Genomic DNA, 20419 nt, shown 5'->3' with positions numbered 1-20419 from the left:
GAAGAATATTCACAAACAACTGATATGCATAAATCAAGATTCGAAGAACCACACAGAAACATGGATCAAGAACCCTAGAAATGAAGAAGAATTCGTCAAGCGAAGATCAGAGAATGAGGGAGGAAATAGAAGATTCAAGATTGATGAACCGTCAAGTTGTTAAGCTTTTCCGTCGATTGATACCATGTAAACATAGATGAAGGTATCTTGCGAAGAAAGATATTCAAGCAAGAAAAAGAAAGAGAGATTGAGAGAAAGAGATTGAGACGAAGAAAGTGGATCTTTTACTAATGATTTCAGAATGATTACAAGGTAGTTATCTACAAGGATATATATCCAAACTACATTGCTTACAAACTAAGCTAACTTTTAGCTCACAGATTAATAACACTCGTCTAACTAACCATAGGATTAAAAGATGAATACTGTTAACATTCCCCTCAATCACATGATTGGATTTTCCAAGCCTGGGATTGAAACTGTGAGTTTGAAACAAAGGAGCAGACAATCCCTTAGTAAATATATCTGCAAACTGCTCATTAGAAGCTACAAAATGCACCTTGCAGAATCTTCTTACAACCCTTTCTCTAACAAATTGAATATCAATCTCGATATGTTTAGTGCGTTGATGCAGAATGGGATAATAAGCAAGAGCTATAAAAGAAAGGTTGTCATAGAACAAAGTATGTGGAGAAGAAACATCAATATGCATAAAAGCAAGAAGTTGTTTAATTCATTCTATCTCAATTGCAGTAGAAGAAAGTGCTCTATTATCAGCTTCAGTGGATAATCTAGACACAGTATTTTGCTTCTTTGAAGACCGTGATATAGGATTAGATCCTAGAAAACAACTAATCCAGTTGTAGACCTCCTATCATTATGGTCACTTGCCCAATTAGCATCACTAAAAGCATACAAATCCAATTCCCCTTTGCCAAATCAATCCCAAAATTCTGGGTGCCTTTCAAATATCTAAATATCTTTTTTAAAGCAACAAAGTGTGATTACATAGGACAATGTATGAATTGACAAACTTGATGCAAAAAAAAAAAAAAAAAAAAAAAAAAAAAAAATTGGGTTTAGTATATAAGGCTGGATTATTAAATACTTCTATATAAGGCTGGATTATTAAATGGTTTCCCATCACCCTTTAACAATTTGTTATAAGGCAAGCATGGGTTGCACAAGGTTCAACAATTTGTTAGTCAATGGTTTCCCATTCATCTTTTCAAGATATATGTTTCGTCACATATCTTCTAAAGTATTCGAGTTGGGAATACTTTTGAACTTTAATACGTGTCAACATTTAAGCCAATTGTTAGTTCGGTGATCTTTGTCTATATATAGCAGGAAGACGAGAGATGCAAACCAAATAAGGAAATTGAGAGTTAATGATACCGAAAACGGAAAACATGACAGAGAAGCTCCTTTTGTTTTACCTTTTATTTATGTGCGTAGCAAAAGCTAGTACCTCAACCCCATTCCCAATTCACAACCAAACTCAAAGTCCAAAACATTTTGTGCTTATACATGGTGCTTGTTATGGAGCATGGAGTTGGTATAAGGTGGCGACTCTCCTGAAGAACTCAGGTCACAATGTCACAGCTCTTGGGAGCATCCGGGATCAACCCGATCCAGGTAGAGCAACTCCCTTCGTTATCGGAAAACGTCGACCCCTTGACTAAGGTCATGGTGTCTCTACCACCAAATGAAAAGGTTATCGTTGTGGCTCATAGCTTGGGTGGAGCCGTCATATCTATTTTCATGGAGAGGTTCCCTCAGAAAATTGCTGCTGCGGTATATGTTACGGCTGTCATGTCTGGTCCTACTCTCAATTACTCAACTATATTTGCAGAGGTAATGAATTTCATATATACTAAAAGTTCTGCCATATACAGAAATCTCAATAAACTGATTGTTCTCTAAAATAATAACCTTGGTTGATAATAAAATCTTCTGGTCCCAACTCAGGTCAATGTATTAAGAAAATAATCTCACTAAATGCATAAGATAATAAATTTTCTCAAAATCCAGTGAATATATAAAGTAATATTAATAAAATACATGAAAGAAATAACACATAAAATTCATAATACATACTTAGGAAGGATCATTTCTCTAGTCATATTCACTTTCTCTTGATATTGGAGAAACCCACTCATACAATACTTTTTCTAGCTCGGAATATTTTGCTGGTTTGTGCCTTAACATTCTTGTTTTTTTTTCATCTCATTCCACACATACTATGTTGAACTTTTAAGAGTGTTTGATATTGGGATTGGTTGATAGAGATTAACTGATACTTTTGTTGAACCCATTCTTTGCCAATCTTTTAATTAACAAAAAGCAAGATTGTAACGCCCTGTCCCGAAATATTTATATTCAAGAAATAATTTTGATGATAGGCCGAATTCAATACTCTTGTTTATTTTACTACCATTAAACACTATTCTTTATTTGAATTCCTAATTACTCACAAAATCTACAAATAAAATCTACAACCAAAATTTATTTACCAAAAACCTAAGACTTAATTTCATCTTATTCATCGAATTACTTTTCTTAAATCAACTTCCCAACAAGTATAATTCTCGATTATTTAAGGCTGCATCTAACCTCTGTTAAACTGCCTACGTACCCTTGAGTGGGATCAAGCTTTTCGTAGTTCACCATTTCAATAAACTCCTATCACCACTGCAAGTCATTACTACATACATGTAAACATAGTAACCCTTATGAGACGTATAGGCACATAGCTTCAGAACGTGAATTGTCAAATTAATTGGTTTTGGTTTTAGTGTAGTAATGCATATAGATATGTATACTTATTAAGACACCCATTTTAACATTCAAACAAAGAAAGTGATGTATAAACATGAAGCACTTAATCAAAATAGTAATCACACCGAATCAGATTTGTCAAACTATTGATATCTATACCAGCCCTAGCCTTACCAACCAATATAATTTAAATACATTCACAATCAATTACTATATGCATACCCCTTTCAAATTCTATATCAAAACACATAGAGCCAATAGTACATATAAAAGCAATAATCTAACTATGGTTTGATAATAATTAGATGGACTAATTGTAGTAAATAAAATAGTTTGTCTCCTTCAAAACCAACCGATTGGATTGTAAAAATTGAGTGAGGAAGATATGCATGTACTTTGATACACATGTAGATAAAACCACCTGCATATATTTTCTCTTTATGAGTAATTATGTGTTTAGTATACAATCATTTGGAAAACAACTAGCTTCCCGAAGTGGACTAGTCGAAATACTTTGCCAAGGGTAGTAGTACAACAATATAGCTTTCTGCAAAATACAAGTCTTCAGAAACAGGGCAATTAAACAAAACATCCCTTTCGGCTTTTATACCATTTAGGGTTTAGGCATTTGCATATATAAAATACTAGTTTTGCAAACAATAGCTAATCCACGACAAATTAACTGAAAGAAATATTAATAAGAATTAGCTAAACGGAAAAGATAAAGAGAGTTGAGAATATGTGTAAACAGAAGAAGTGCAGAAAGAAGTGCAGAAAAGTCTTGGACAGAGAGAAAGTTTTCTCTTCGTATATTTCATCAAATGTTAAACTTCTATACAGTTATATTTATGTATATATCTAGTTACATTGCTTAAGTACTAAGCTATTACAATACTCCCAAGATCTTGACACTTGTCATAATCTCTACACATATTCTAAACAACCTTAACTAACTACCTCAAGCATATAATATCTAACATCCTCCCTCAATCTCAGGATGAGGCTTGCCAAGTCTGAGATTGTAACAGTGCGTTTGAAATAAAGGAGTAGACAATCCCTTGGTGAGGACATCCGCAAACTGCTCATTTGAAGAAACAAAATGCACCTGCAGAAGGTTGTTTGCAACCCTTTCACGCACAAAGTGGACATCGATCTCAATATGTTTTGTCCGCTGATGCATAACCGGATTATAAGCAAGCGCTATGGCAGACATATTATCACAAAACAATGTAGTCGGACAAGGGACATCAACCTTCATAAAATGAAGAAGCTGTCGGATCCAATCAATTTCAGAAGTAGTGCTGGAAAGAGCCCGATATTCAGCTTCGGTTGAGGACCTAGAGACTGTATTTTGTTTCTTCGAAGACCAAGAAATAGGATTAGGCCCTAAATACACCACTGAACCAGTTGTGGATCGCCGGTCATTGGGATCGCCAGCCCAGTCAGCATCACTAAATGCATGTAGATCCAACTCCCCGTGTGTGAACTGAATACCAAGGTCCGCAGTACATTTCAGATATCTGAGAATACGTTTCACAGCAGCATAATGGGAATCCATAGGACAGTGCATAAACTGACACACCTGATGAACGGAGAAAGCGATATCAGGTCGAGTGAAAGTAAGGTACTGAAGAGCACCTACAATACTGCGATATAAAGAAGGATTAGTGAAAGGATGACCATCATCCTTGAGTAACCGATTATATGGTAAACAAGGTGTGGAACAGGGTTTGGAATGGACCATATCTGCCTTGACCAGCAAATCTGAAACATATTTGGATTGAGAAAGAAACAGGCCACCAGAGTTCTGAGTAATCTGAATTCCAAGAAAATAATGAAGCGGACCCAAATCTTTAATGTCGAACTCCTTAGTCAAAGCTGTAATGACTGCGATAATAGCCTGTGAATCACTACCAGTAATGATAATGTCATCAACATACAAGAGAAGAATAATCACAGATTGTGCATCATGCTTAACAAACAAGGAAGGGTCGGAATATGTAGACAGGAACCCCAGAGAAGGAAGAAACGAAGTAAACCTCTCATTCCAAGCCCTTGGAGCTTGTTTTAAGCCATATAAGGACTTATGTAAACGGCAAACATGTGTGGGATGATTGGAATCACTAAAGCCTGGTGGTTGCGACATATAGACCTCCTCTTGAAGAACCCCATGAAGAAATGCATTCTTCACATCAAGTTGCTGCAGAGACCAACCAAAATGAGTTGCCAAAGCTAGAACCAGCCGCACTGTGGTAGGTTTGACAACAGGGCTAAAGGTTTCCCCATAATCAATGCCTTCTTCTTGATTGAACCCTTTGGCAACAAGCCGTGCCTTATACCGGGAAATAGAACCATCAGAATGTTTCTTGATTTTAAACACCCATTTGCAGCCTACTAAATTCTTATTGAGAGGTAAGGGAACCAAAGACCAAGTATTTTGAGTTTTAAGAGCTTGCAACTCTTCTTCCATAGCGGACAACCACAAAGGAGACTTGAGAGCTGACCTATAAGTGGCAGGTTCAATCTGAGACAGAGCCAATGAGCAATCATCTTGTACAACAGAAAGATAGGCTTTCTTCTTGGAAATACCATTTTTAGCACGTGTTTGCATTGAGTGAGTATTCATAGGAGGAATGGGAAGGATGACCTGCAAATGATCAGGGTGAAATTCATGCGGAACCACAACACCATACTCACAATTAGGATCAGCAGCAGATTCACCACCAGACGAACCAGATGGAATCGCAGGAGCCACAGGGGATTGTGAAGTTCTGGATGCAGTAACAGATTGTAAGGTAGCATCAGGGGAGCTGCTATGATGATCTGAGCGAGACAAAGACGTGGGATGACAGACTGGAAAGGGAACTACATGATTTTGTTGATTAATGGATATAGAGGGAGATGAGGAGACACATACCGGTGTAGAAGGAGTAGTGATAGGAACAGGACTGTGCAAAGAGAAGCTGGAATATGGAAACTCAGACTCATCAAATATCACATGTCTGGAAATGTAAAATTTAGCATGGAGAAAGTCATAACAAATAAACCCCTTGTATTTGGAAGCATAGCCTAAGAAAATACATTTGATAGTTTTGGGTTGTAACTTGGTACTGTTGTATGGTTTTAACAATGGGAAAACTGAACACCCAAAAATTCTGAGATGATGAATATCGGGAACAGCATTAAACAATAGCTCAAAAGGGGACTGATTGTGAAGAGTAGGTGATGGCATTCTATTGATAAGGTATACAGCAGTTTGACATGCAAAGGACCAAAAAAGTGGAGGTAAGGCAGCTGTTTGTAACAAGGTAAGAGCTGTTTCAATTATATGTCTATGTTTCCTCTCGGCTAAGCCATTTTGCTCAGGGGTATAGGGACAGGACAATTGATGTTGCACTCCGTTAGACACCAGAAATTGTTGGAAAGATTTACTAAGGTATTCACCCCCACCATCACTCTGTAAAGTTTTAATTGAAGTGGCAAAATGATTCGAAACATAGTTATAAAAACCAACAAAGATGGAGAAAACTTCACTTTTATTGAGAATGGGAAACAACCAACAGTGTCTTGTGCATTCATCAATGAATGTCACATAATACCTAAAGCCATCGACAGACTTACAAGGAGATGGACCCCATACATCACTATGAACAACTTGAAAGGGGTGAATTGACTTAGACACAGAATGAGCAAAGGGCAGTTTGCAAAACTTGCCTTCCAGACATGTACGACAAAGCACAGACAAGGAATCAGGTAATACAGACAGATTACATTTCTTTAACATGACCGAGACTACAGAATTGGAGGGATGACCTAATCTATGATGCCAAAGGCTAGAAGAGACTTGACGTCCAAGATATGCAACATGAGACTTTGGAGGTACAGCATTACTCCTAGCCGGAAGAGGAATGGGATACAATCCATTACTGCAACGTCCTTGGAAGAGAATCCTCCCTGTGGCCTTGTCCTGGATCCAAAAACAAAACGCATCATAGATCAGCCAACAATTATTGTCCAGACATAATCTATGTACAGATAATAGATTCTGAGACAAGCTAGGAACATATAGAATCGAATTAAGCTGCAATGGTTTTAATGGAGTGTGTAGTGTGGAAGAGCCAATATGAGATATTGATAAACCTGCACCACTTGCAGTCTGAATTGTTTCATTAGTGGGATATGGAGAAGCCAGGGACAGGTTACTAATATCAGTAGTCATATGTGAGGATGCTCCTGAATCAGTGAGCCAGAACTGTTGAGGAGAAGTATTCGGGTCACTAGACTGAGTATTGGTAACATGCATAGCTGTAGGAGTGGAAGATGACACATTGGAGTTCCTAAAATGACAATATTTAGCACTGTGATTCTTCTTCCCACAGATTTGACACCCCTCAGCATTTGCATTGGCAGCTTCAGAATTCCGGAATCGGCAATTGGGAGCCAGGTGGCCAAACTTCCCACATATCTGGCAAGAAACACCAGAAAAACTCTGTTGTCTTGGTGGAGATGTACCAAGAATACCCGGAGCATGATTCACAGTATAGTTCCCATAGTTAGGCTTAGAGTTCCCAAACCGATTCTGAGAACCAAATTGGAATTTCCCTTTGTTTTTGGTCTTGTTGTAGTTAGAGCGAAACCCAGAGGAGCCTCCATATGAATGACCATGGAAGGAGGTCTCAGCCTTGGAAGATTCACCACAAGACCGTGAGTCAGTGCTATTATTCCTAGCAACCATCGCAGACAGGAAAGGAGTAACAGGCACATTTTCAACCATTGCTTCCTCAGCAAGTAGCTGAGATCTCAGGTCTTTCATGGAAATAACATTCTCTCGACCCCTAATAATGGATCGCAGGGTATTATACTCAGAGGAGAGACCATTCAAGGTTAAGATGACAATATCATCATCATCGAAGTGAACCCCAGCAGTAGCAAGATGATCACGAGCTTCTTTAATCCTTTGCAAATACATTGAGATCGAATCAGTGCCCTTCTTAATGTTTTGCAATTCTGACTTCATCTGAAAAATAGTAGTCCGAGTAACAATCGAAAACTGTTCCTTGAGACGAATCCACAAGTCAGAAGCACTAGCACTCCCGATTGCACACGAAACAGCAGACGGAGATAAGGTCGCTGTAATCAATTGCATCAGCGCCCGATCATGCATTTTCCAAATCTTGAACGCATCAGTTTCAGCAGAAATGGAGGAATCAGCAGAACTAGTTACAACAGACCGAGCAGGACAGGAATGCGACCCATCCACAAAACCCATGAGACCATGACCTTCAAGTAGCAATTCGATCTGAAAATTCCAAGTGAGATAATTGGAATCATCAAGTTTAACAGTAACAGAAGAAGAAATTGTTGATATAAGAGACGTAATAGGGGACTGAAGAATCTTCAGCTGATCAGAAGTCACCATTGTAGCACAAAACAAGAGAAAACCCAGATGAAAGTTTCTCTAAGAACTTAGAACAAACAGTTGGTGTGCAGACACGAAAACGCACCCAGTCGAGGAAGGAGAGAACGATCAAGATCCCAAGAAGAAGAGAAATGATCAGCAATGGAGATAGAGGAGCGGAAGCAAAAGAACCAAGATCAAAACCTTCAAGCACAAAGCTTCTCAGGCGAAAGATACCATGTAAACAGAAGAAGTGCAGAAAGAAGTGCAGAAAAGTCTTGGACAGAGAGAAAGTTTTCTCTTCGTATATTTCATCAAATGTTAAACTTCTATACAGTTATATTTCTGTATATATCTAGTTACATTGCTTAAGTACTAAGCTATTACAATACTCCCAAGATCTTGACACTTGTCATAATCTCTACACATATTCTAAACAACCTTAACTAACTACCTCAAGCATATAATATCTAACAATATGAACCCATACTGCAGGTTGACATCCCAAACGAGAAGGATACGAATATCTTCAACTCCCTTCTTTCTGCTCCTAATTAATTTCTAATCCCTTCCTTCCATTTGTCCTTTCTTCTCTTTATTTTGGGTCGACTAATGGGGAGAAACCAATAAGCTCGTAAGGCTGCTCGTCAGGACTATCTGCACATCCTCTCCCAGTTCTTTTTCTTTTCCCTGGTAGTGTTTTGGTTATCAGACTCGCAGGAATCGTTCCTCATGGGTGTCCTCTCCAACCACCCCCAAAAAAATATTCAAGAGAAGAGGGAGTCCTCCCCTGGAAGGGAAGCGAGTTCTTCTCCCCCATCTTTTTCTCGATCCAGCCTTCCAAATTAATGACAAAATGACTATTTTGTCCCTGAGTTCAATCGTTAATAACTTCTTTGTTATGATCCCGTTTAACGAATGGTTTTCGCCTACACTCGTGGAATTGTCCTCTATTCAGATATGTCAAGAAATATGATAAAATATATAAGGATGAAAATACGCCCTCATAAAATTTCGTTTAATCAACTAGGGGCATTTTCATCTTTCCCCTTATCGATAAATGTTTTCCATATAATCATATTATAATCATATATTTTAACATTTTAGGGTAATACAAAGATGCTCATTTTTAAACTCGCACATGCTTTCCTTGTTTCATCAGTCAATTTAGATTTTTTTATTCCTTTCAAATGAGATGTCATAGGTGAACAAGTAGTTGTGATAATTGTAATAATTAGGAGTTAAGAGATTACTTATATATCAGGAGAAATCAAGTTCTCATCACTTATTTTTTTTTATTATATTGATTGAAATTTTATTTCTTTTTAATTTTTTATCAGGTCCTTTGGAATTTATCCATGTTATTATTTTAATAATAAAATATTTACATGCAAACATTTTTAAATGTTAGAATTAAAAATTATTTAATTTTTTTGAAATATATTCATTTAGTGTTGGAAGTTACATTTGATATATTGAATTTGTCTTTATTTTTTAATTTGTAGCCCTTTTTTTTTTAATTAACTAACAAATAATTTTGTTAAAAAATGTATAGGTTACCAAAAGATTTGATTTTATGGACTCAATTTAGATACGATAACGAGACCAACAGCCCTGCAACCTCCCTTCTCTTTGGGCCTAAGGTCTTGGCGACGAGCTTTTTGCAGCTCTCACCACAACAGGTAAGTCCTAAACTTAATTGAAGTGTGTCTATTGCAGTATATAAGATCCCTATCGTGTTCTCTTAATTAACACACACCAGAAAGAAAAAGTGTAGTGTAAGAGTAGAGCGCTAATAGTTCCCAAATATAAGTTGGGGATTTCCAATATTGGTTAGCTAATATTTTTTGGTTTTATATTTGTAATGGACAGGATTTAAGTCTAACGTTGTCGGTGGTGAGATTTCTCCTTTATATAATTATGATCTAATAAAACTCACGGAGGAGAATTATGGATCAGTTCGTAGAGTATTCATTGTGTCCGCCCAAGACCGTGTGATAGTGTTGGATGTGCAAAATTACATGATCAATAACAATCCCCCAAATGAAGTGAAAGTGATAATCGGTTCTGATCACTTGGTCATGCTCTCTAAACCTGTGAAGTTGTTCTTCCATCTCCAAAATATTGCTGAGAAATATGCATAAAGACATGAATGGACATGATTAATTCAGGCATGCTAGCCTGCGTTGCATGCACCATAGTACCAAATGCAAATGAATAAATGAGAGTTATTTTCAGCTGCCAATAATTACGTGTCCATGAACTTTAGTTCAAGAGGCATGACGCACTGAATCCCAAGTTCTTATCTCTCGTCTCTTCAAGACCCTTGGCTTGTTCTCATCAAGTTTGATAGCTCAACAACTTAATCAACTACCGTATAATAATTCAAAAGGTATCACTTAATTTCATAGTAAGAAAATCAGAACAAAATAGTTTCTGTAAACAACGTTGGGTTAAGACAACTAAAGTGTTGAGAATTAAGTTTCTCACTAATTTGAGTTTAACCTGTAGATGTTTGAATCCTGCAGATGAAGAAGAAGATGAAAAGACTTTCTTTGTTTAGTAGTAGCCGTTAGGCTTAAATTTTGTAACGGCTAGTTTAGCCCTCTGTTTTAGGAAAGATGAACAGCTGTGTTTTATTCTTATCTCTATTGTACTGTGTTGCTGGATCCATTCTAAGTGGAAGGATCCCAGCGCCTGATGCACTAGAGAGCTGAGATTGGTTTTTGAAATCAAACCTATCCAAGCCTCTATATGCTAGGGTTTTTTCTTGTTAAAGAAATATGCAAAGAGAAATCTGCTTCACTTTCCCTCGCCTCCTTGCATTTCGTTTCATCCTTGAATCCCAATTTTTTCTCTAAAAGTTAAAACCTTTTTTAAGACAAAATCGACCATGGCTTGGTACCATTTCAACATGGTATCAGAGCTCTAGGTTTGATTCCGAAGAAGGGTGTGATATTGTGAGTGAAATCTAGCTTCGAAGAAAACCCAGAAAACCTTAAAGGTGGTTCCTTTGTTGATTGGTTCACTGATAGTCACTAAGAAATGGTGGGATCAAGTTCTTCCGATGGAGATTTACGAGCTCCACAGTTTGATGGTGAAAACTACGATTTTTGGGCTGTTAAAATGGAAACTATCCTTGTAGCACATGATCTATGAGATGTGGTAGAACTCGGAGTACAACTGCAGGAGATTCCTAAGGAAGAAGGCTCTGGAGATGAAGAAAGTGAGGCTGAGCAAGTTCCAATGGAAGCACCCACCATCTCCAGAGAAGACAAAATCAAAAACGCCAAGGCGCTGAGTTTCATTCAGGGAGCTATAACAAATGAGCTCTTCCCTCGCATCAAAAATGAGAAGACTGCTAAAGGAGCTTGGGAAATTCTGAGAAGAGAGTTCAGAGGAGACAAAAAGGTAAGAGCTGTTAAACTGCAAGCCATTAGAGCTGAGTTTGAATATCTGAGAATGCATGATAGTGAAGTCTTAGATGACTACTTGGCTAGGTTCTTTGAGATAGTGAATAATCTAAAATCATTAGGTGAGGATGTGCCTGAGAAAAGGATTGTGCAGAAGCTATTAATGAATCTAAGCAGAAGATACAAGTCCATAATGTCTATAATAGAGGAGACTAGAGATCTGGATGTTATAAGGGTTGATGAAGTCTTAGCCTCGGTTAAAGTCTATGACAAAAGGTAGGATTTACATGATGAGAAGGACAAAGTTACTAGTACTGAGAGGGCATTTAGTAGCCTAAAAATTGGAGGTAGTATTCATGGCAGCACTAGTGGAAATTATAAAGGTGCACATAGTAAACAGAACGATAAATGGCAACAAAACAAGAAAGGGAGAAATTGGTCACAAAGCAGCAATTGGAATGGTAATGGTAACTCCAGTTGGAACAACCAAAATGGTGGAAATTGGGGCAACAGAAACACTTTACAAAGCAAACAAGGAAGCAGCAGTTGAGGTGCCATGAAGCCATAGTGTCAAACTTGTGATAAATATCATTTTGGCATTTGTAGGTATAAGGGAAAACCTAAATGTGGCAAGTGTAGCAGATTTGGCCATATTGCAAAGGATTGTGACAATAACAAACATGTTGCTAACTATGCAAAGGAGGAAGATTTGACCACTGGTACAATGTTCTATGCTTGTCACTCTGCATTAATAGCTCAGGATAGATCTGTGTGGTTTGTGGATAGTGTTTGCAGCAACCACATGACCTCTCAAAAATCTCTACTGTTGAATCTTGACAGATCAGTTACTTGTAAAGTTAAAATGGGGACTGGTGACTTGGTTCAAGCAACAGGCAAGGGAACACTGATAGTGAATACAAAGCATGGGAAGAGATATATCAATGAAGTTCTGTTGGTTCTAGGATTAGATGAAAATCTGTTGAGTGTTGGTCAAATGATGGAGCATGGCTATTATGTTCTGTTTGGTGGTAATATGGCTGTAATCTTTGATGACAACAACCTTGAGAATGTGGTAGCCAAGGTAGTTATGGCAGGGAATAGATGCTTTCCATTGTCCCTAGAATCTATAAATCCAATAGCTAGAAAAACCTTAATCGGAGAAGAGTCATGGATCTGGCATAAAAGATTTGGTCATTTGAGCTTTAGCAATCTGAAAAGGATGCAGAGAGAAGGAATGGTGCTTAGTTTACCTGACCTATCTGAGATGAAGGAAATATGTGAGAGTTGTGTTTCTGGGAAGATGCACAGAGAACCATTTGATAAAGAAAAAGTATGGAGAGCAATCCATCCACTAAAACTGGTGCATACTGATGTCTGTGGACCAATACAGAATGATTCCATTGGTGGCAACAGGTACTTCATCACATTCATTGATGATTTCTCAAGGATGTGTTGGGTGTATTTCCTCAGAAACAAATTTGATGTGTTCAATGTGTTTAAAAAATTTAAAGCCTTTGTGGAGCTACAAAGTGGTTTCAAGCTTAAGAAGCTAAGAAGTGACAGAGGAGGTGAATATACCTCTCATGAATTCTTAGATTCTTGTTCTAACACTGGAATGGAGAGGCAATTAACAGTTGCATACTCCCTTCAGCAAAATGGAGTTGCTGAGAGAAGAAATAGAACCATTGGTGAAATGGCAAGGTCAATAATGGTTGAGAAGAACATTCCTGTGGTTTTTTGGGCTGAAGTAGTTGAAACTGCAGTATACTTGCAGAATAGATATCCTACAATCTCAGTGAAGGACAAGACTCCATTTGAAGCTTTCACAGGTAGAAAACCTGGTATAAAACATTTGAGAATGTTTGGATGCATATGCTATACACACATACCTTCATAGCTAAGAAAAAAGTTTGATGAAAAGGCTAGCAAAGGTATTTTTATGGGGTATGAAAGCTGTGAAAAAGGGTATAGAGTTTATAACCTGCAGTCAAAGAAAATCATCCTCTCCAGAAGTGTTTTATTCAATGAGGATCAGTGTTGGAATTGGGAATACAAGCAAGTTGAAACACTTGCAATGCCTTTCGTTTTTGAGAATCAAGTGTATGATGGTGATGTGCAGGAAAGTCCAAATGAGACTCAGTTTGAAACTGCTCAGAGTTCTCAACCAAGTTCGAGTTCTAGTAGTGCATCAACTAGCGGAAGTGAATCACTGAGTCAAAACTCAACTCCTAGTTCAACACCTGTAAAACTAAGGAGTTTAGAAGAGATATATGCTAGATGTCACATAAGTTTTGTTGAACCAGAAAATTATCAAGAAGCAGCACAAGATCAAGCATGGTAAGAAGCTATAAATGCAGAAATCGATACAATTGAAAAGAATGACACTTGGTAGCTAGTTGATAGACCCATGGATAAACCTGTTATTGGGGTGAGATGGGTGTTCAAAACTAAATTAAATCTAGATGGAACAATTCAGAAGCATAAGGCTAGACTGGTGGCAAAAGGGTATGCACAAAAGCTTGGAATTGATTACAATGAGACCTTTGCACCAGTGGCAAGGTTGGATACAATTCGAACTCTTATTGCTTTAGCTACACAAAAGGGGTGGAAATTATTCCAACTAGATGTGAAATTTGCGTTTTTAAATGGCATACTTAAAGAAGAGGTATACATTGAACAACCTGAAGGTTTTGAAGTTAAAAATGCTTGCCATAAGGTCTACAAATTGAAAAAGGCCTTATATGGTTTAAAATAGGCACCTAGAGCCTGGTATAGTGAGATTGATGCACATCTCACCAGTTGCAAGTTCATCAGGAGCACAAGTGAAGCTACTTTGTTCATCAAGTCTGATGAAGAATGTGGTATACTCATTGTCTCAATATATGTTGATGACATTGTGTATACTGGAAGCAGCAAAACACTACTCAGTGAGTTCAAAATGGAGATGATGCAGAAGTATGAGATGTTTGATTTAGGCTTACTTCATCATTTCTTAGGAATGGGAATCTTACAAACTGAAAATGGTGTATTTATTCATCAAAGCAAGTATGCAAAATCATTACTTGGGAAGTTTGGCCTTGAAGACTGTAAACCTATCTCTATTCCTCTACCAACTGGTGAAAAACTCAAGAAGATAGATGGAAGTGAATTGGCAGATGAAAGCATATACAGGAAAATTGTGGGCAGCCTTCTGTATTTGACATCAACTAGACCAGATTTGATGTATGCTGCTAGTTTGTTGTCAAGGTTCATGAATAATCCTACAAAGAAACATTTTGGAGTTGCAATGAGGGTTATGAGATATGTGCAAGGCACACTGAGCTATGGAATTGAGTATACAAAAGATAGAGATGCAATTCTTGTAGGGTTTTGTGCTGTAGACTGGGCAGGGAGTGAGGATGATTGCAGGAGCACCTCAGGATATGCATTTAGCTTTGGTAGTGGGGTTTTCTCTTGGGCTTCTATGAAGCAAAACACAGTTGTTTTATCAACTGTAGAGGTTGAGTATGTCTCAGCAGCAAAAGCCATGGCCCATGCTATTTGGCTAAGATTTGTGCTCGATGATTTTGGGGAAATGCAAGTTGACGCAACACCTTTATTCTGTGACGACATGTCTGCAATCTCCATGGTGAAAAATCCTGTCTTTCACCAGAAAACTAGACACATAAACAGGAAGTTCCAATTTATAAGGGAAGCACTACAAGAAGGGGTGATTAATGTGAAGTTCTGCAGAAGTGAAGAACAACTTGCAGACATTTTTACAAAGGCATTGCCTAGAGAGAGATTCAACTACTTAAGACTCAAACTTGGAGTGAAATCAGTGAGCAGCTTAGGATAGGCTGTTGAGAATTAAGCTTCTCACTAATTTGAGTTTAACCTGCAGATGTTTGAATCTTGCAGATGAAGAAGAAGATGAAGAGACTTTCCTTGTTTAGTAGTAGCTGTTAGGCTTAAATTTTGTAACGGCTAGTTTAGCCCTCTGTTTTAGGAAAGATGAACAACTGTGTTTTATTCTTATCTCTATTGTACTGTGTTGCTGGATCCATTCCAAGTGGAAGGATCCCAGCACCTGATGCACTAGATGGCTGAGATTGGTTTATGAAATCAGACTTATCCAAGCCTCTATATGCTAGGGTTTTTTCTTGTTAAAGAAATATGCAAAGAGAAATATGCTTCACTCTCCCTTGCCTCCCTGCATTTCGTTTCATCCTTGAATCCCAATTTTTTCTCTAAAAGTTAAAACCTTTTTTTAAAACAAAATCGACCATGGCCTGCTACCATTTCAACATAAAGAACGGCATCTGCCCTAGACGGCTGTATGTAGGCGTTTAAACCAATAATAGTCATAGTACTTTTGCAATACTAGTATACAAACGTCACTACCGGCCGGCGCTCGACGGCATTTTATTATATAAATGGTGTTTATTTTGATCAAGATAAACAAACTAGACGAAATCTAAGAATTTTATATATATATATATATATATATATATATATATATATATTATGTACTGTGTAAGATTAAAAATCTAATAAAACCAAAGAATATAATGTTTGAAAAGAATACTACGGGCAACTTAGGGTGGGGAATATTGTTAGATTTCTAATGCTATCAATGCATCCACCAAAACCTGAATAATTTTCCTTATTGAATGAGAAAAATAAATTGAGAATTTAGAAAAAATTCATAATTTATAAATTAGCATGAACCATATTTTTTATTTGGATTTATAAATATAGAAATATAGAAATTATCATTTCCAAATTTTTATGAGTAAGAGTTTAACAATAAAAAATACAAAAAGCTGATCAACCAAGAGTTGCCACCACCACATACCACCGTTGCCGCCACACTACCACTACCCGCCACTATCACCATCGCCACCACTATCCACACCACAGTCACTACCACCATTACTAGCATATCTCCTAACTACAATCTGTTTTTTTTTTTTTTTTTTTGGTTAAATTAACTACAGTCTCTCATTTATATATTAATGACTTTATACACACATTGCATTTCGTATTTAAATTTCATTATTCTTTTAAGTGAGCCGAACAATAAAATTCACAAGCTCTATAAAAATGAAATTCTGTCATTTTGGGAAATCTTATATTTATTTATCCAAACGCAATGTTGATTTAACTTATTTACTGACTTTTCTAGAATTGCTATCATCGAAGATACTAAGCTTAATCTTAATCTTTTTAATAAAGAATACATATATTTTCACGACTACAAACGCAATAGAAAGACAAAATGCAGATCGAGTGATCAAATGAAGGATTTCATGAATATAAAAGCAAGCCTAGACCAAATGCAGCTATGCCAAGGAAACAGAGGCTAAAATAGTTAAGAAACATGTCTTCCTCATCCCCAAACCCAGATGCCAATAAGAAGCATTTTGTGCTGATTCACGGAGCCTGTCACGGGGCATGGTGCTGGTATAAGTTATCAGCTTTACTAACCTCTGCAGGTTACAATGTCACAGCCCTAGACCTAGCAGCATGTGGGATCCACCCAAAGGATGTAAAATATGTACAGACCTTCTCGGATTATGCTGAGCCATTGATCAAATTCATGGAGACTCTCCCACCAGAGGAGAGCGTTATCCTAGTAGGCCACAGCTTCGGTGGGCCCGTCATATCTATTGCCATGGAGATGTTTCCTGAGAAAATATTGGCGGCTGTTTTCGCCACCGCTTTCATGCCTAGTCCTACTTTCAGTTACCCTCATATAGTAGAGAAGGTAATAAATTCATGAACTCGAAGCGCGCGTCTCAGTTGACTTATCTGGTGAATACTAACAACTAATATCCTTGAAAATATATATTGTTCAGATGTTTGCTGGTGTGGATTTGATGGACTATTACCATAGATTTGATAATGGACCCAACAATCCTCCAACTTCGGCAATTTTCGGGCCTAAGATCATGTCGTTACTATTGTACCAGCTCTCGCCACCAGAGGTAAAGTCTTAACAACAAAAAAAAAAAAAAAAAAAAAAAAAAAAAAAAAAAAAACAACGTAAAAACCGATCGTATGCCCGTGTCATTTTTATATCGAGAAATTATTTCAGCACACATTTTTCACCTATGCATAGAAGGGTGCGCAGAAATCAGTTTCCTCTTGTACATATAACCATCCCTTCGTATCCTGCATGTGAGCTTTATATTTCAATTGGTTGGCTAACAATATTGTTCATTTTCTCTTTTCTTTCTTGGTTGATGATTTACTAATTAATTAACAGGATGTAAAACTAGCATCATCCTTGTTGAGGTTCTGTCCTGTACTGATTCATGATGAAATAAAACTCACCAATGAGAAATATGGATCAGTTCGTAAAGTGTTTATTGTGTGCGACCAAGATCTTATAATACCGGAGAAATGGCAGAGGTGGATGATCGATGAAAATCCACCGAATGAAGTGCAGGTGATAAATGGTGCTGATCACATGGTAATGTTCTCTAAACCGCAGGAGTTGTTCTCCTGCCTCCAGGCGATTTCTGTATCATCATCATTCTAGAATGGAAATCCGGAACGCTAGCCTTTTCATGTGAAGCATCATTAATGAATAATTTTGTAGAAGAAGAAGAAGACACTTAATTGATGTAATTAATCATCAGAGGATGAATATTCTACGTCTTTTTTATTAAGTGGCATGTACATGTTATGTTGGATGCCATGGACAGATGACATCATTTGATGTATTGAGTTGTTAGCTTTGTTAGAAGTTTGTTAGGTTGTAAAGTGTGTTTGTATATATAGCTAGACCTATTGTATTAGAAATATCAATCAATTGATCGAGAGCTTAATTTTCCTCTACAATCTCTCTCTTGTTTCTCTCTCTATCATCTTCTTCAGTAGACTGTACCAATCTTTCATCTTTTGCAATGTAGTTAAAGTTTTTTAGCATAAATTATGACTTATATTGAATGATTTCATTACCAATTGCACTGAGGTATTTTGTGATAAAACGTAACATCTGTCGAAATATGTAAGTGGTTAAGTTGAGATTTCGTTGTGATTAGTAGCGAGTCTGGACCGATTTTTGAAATCTTGACATGCTAATCGTTATGTTGAATTGAGGGGTAACAGGTTTTGATTGTGTTTTCTTGTATTTTTTATTTTTTTATTTTTTATGTCTTATAAGTTGTAGTAGTTGTATTTATCAATTTCACATGTTTGTTGCAATGTGAGATTTGATTACACATTTCGATTGAATTTTGATGTTGTTTTGGGACTGTACGGGTGTGTATTGCACTTGAATTGGAAAAAAAAAAGGCCAACAGCGCTCGCTTCCCTAGGGTTCTGTGGCTGCGGAGTCGGCGTCTGATTTCTCTGCCGGTGTCAAACAGTTCGAGGGACGATCTAGTTTGCTCTGGAAGGTGTGGACGATCTGATTCATCTTGGTTTGCTCTAAGATTCTACCGTTGTCGTCTTCCTTGTTGGTTCTACTGGCGTCTCTGTCATTGATTTTTGGTACGATATTAGTTGGATTGAATTCACCATGACGATTTGCCCTTGGTCTTTCTTGGCTACGCTGGAGAAAGTCCCGTCTCCTCCAAATCCTGTTTCCAAAGCTTGGACTTGTGCCTCCATTCTCTCTGATTCGGTGGAATCAACCGTGCACCTCAGTCAGCTTCCTGCTCCTTTGGTATGTCGAGATAAAACCTATGTGAAGATTAGTGAGGATGTTTACCAAAATCAGTTGCAATCGTTCAAAACAAATCTTATTGGCCGTCTTCTGCTCAAAAAGGGTTCCACTCCGGTTAAAACTGAAGCCTTGAGATCATCATTGGCTGCGTTATGGCGTCCAGTTGCCTTATGGCATCTTGTACCATTGGGTAAGGTTTTTTTTGACATCCATTTCAGTACCAAAGATGATATGTAACATGTGTGGGGAGGAGGTACTTGCACTCTGACTAGTGGGTTATTTTGTCTCTCTCAATGGAAGCTTGATTTCAAACCAGGGAACACTCTAGCCCAGACTCATGCTCAAGTCTGGATTAAAATTTATGGACTGAGCCAAGAATATTGGCATCCACAACATTTAATGGAATTTGCTCATGTGGTAGGCACTCCATTACAATTGGATTGAAACAAAAGAGCGATTGTATGGATATTGTGCAAGGGTTTTGGTGGATGTGGACCTAGCATGCGATCTCCCTCATTCTATCATGGTTGAACGAGATAGTCATGGGTTTCCAATGGATATTATTTATGAAAACTTGCAACCTAAATGTAGCAATTGTGGTGTGGTCGGTCACTTGTTTGTTAATTGCCGATATGTACGTAAGGTGGATGATCAAAGGGGACGTTCCCCTAGTAGAACAGGCAGATCAAAAGCTATATCCAAAAGCCATTTTCGACAGAAGTATCGCCCGATTCATGATATGGCAACTCTTGATCTTAACAATGGTAAGCTTGATGCTGTCGCAATGGCAGATCATGCTATAGATGCAGCTATCAGTCATGAATTAGAAAAAAAATGCGAATGTAGTTATTTCTCATGATGATGTATTTGTTCAACAAATAAATGAAGATGTGGTTGTTTCTCATGATGTTGCTTTGCCTCCTATGGATATTAGGAAAATGGATAGTATAGTAACTGATATTAGTGATGATGATATTTCACCTATACAAGTTCTTCATCAACAGACCACTATGGGTCCCTCTTCTATCTTGGTTTCTGATAAACCAACTACTAATAATTTCGGTTTTATTCTAGCAAAGAGGTTGAAAATTCAGATTTACCTTCTGTTGATGTGGAACCTGTTCGCCCTCCTCCAGGGTTTGAAAATACCCATGTTTGTGCTGATGAGAT

General features: G+C 37.5%; 1 protein-coding gene and 1 pseudogene across 1 annotated transcript; both read left to right on the top strand.

Annotated features, from left to right (window-relative positions):
• The first annotated feature begins 1405 nt into the window (after window positions 1-1405).
• LOC148698696 (methyl jasmonate esterase 1-like) lies at window positions 1406-10323 on the top strand (annotated as a pseudogene).
• A 6631-nt stretch (window positions 10324-16954) lies between these two features.
• Window positions 16955-18118, top strand: LOC137747825 (methyl jasmonate esterase 1). Its single transcript, XM_068487966.2, has 3 exons — window positions 16955-17341; window positions 17433-17561; window positions 17843-18118. The coding sequence occupies exons 1-3, from the start codon at window positions 16955-16957 to the stop codon at window positions 18116-18118; spliced, it is 792 nt and encodes a 263-aa protein (XP_068344067.2).
• The last annotated feature ends 2301 nt before the right edge of the window (window positions 18119-20419 follow it).

This window comes from Pyrus communis, chromosome 2, assembly GCF_041283825.1.
Source record: "Pyrus communis isolate YQ-2024b chromosome 2, ASM4128382v1, whole genome shotgun sequence".
NCBI classification, from domain to species: domain Eukaryota; kingdom Viridiplantae; phylum Streptophyta; class Magnoliopsida; order Rosales; family Rosaceae; genus Pyrus; species Pyrus communis.
Note: the sequence above shows the minus strand (reverse complement) of the source record. Positions and strands in the feature narration are given on the sequence as shown.

Coding starts and splice junctions, on each gene's coding strand:
- LOC137747825 (XM_068487966.2), top strand. CDS start 16,955: ATGTCTTCCTCATCCCCAAACCCAGATGCCAATAAGAAGCATTTTGTG. Junction 17,342..17,432: donor ACCCTCATATAGTAGAGAAG/GTAATAAATTCA, acceptor TATATTGTTCAG/ATGTTTGCTGGTGTGGATTT. Junction 17,562..17,842: donor ACCAGCTCTCGCCACCAGAG/GTAAAGTCTTAA, acceptor ATTAATTAACAG/GATGTAAAACTAGCATCATC.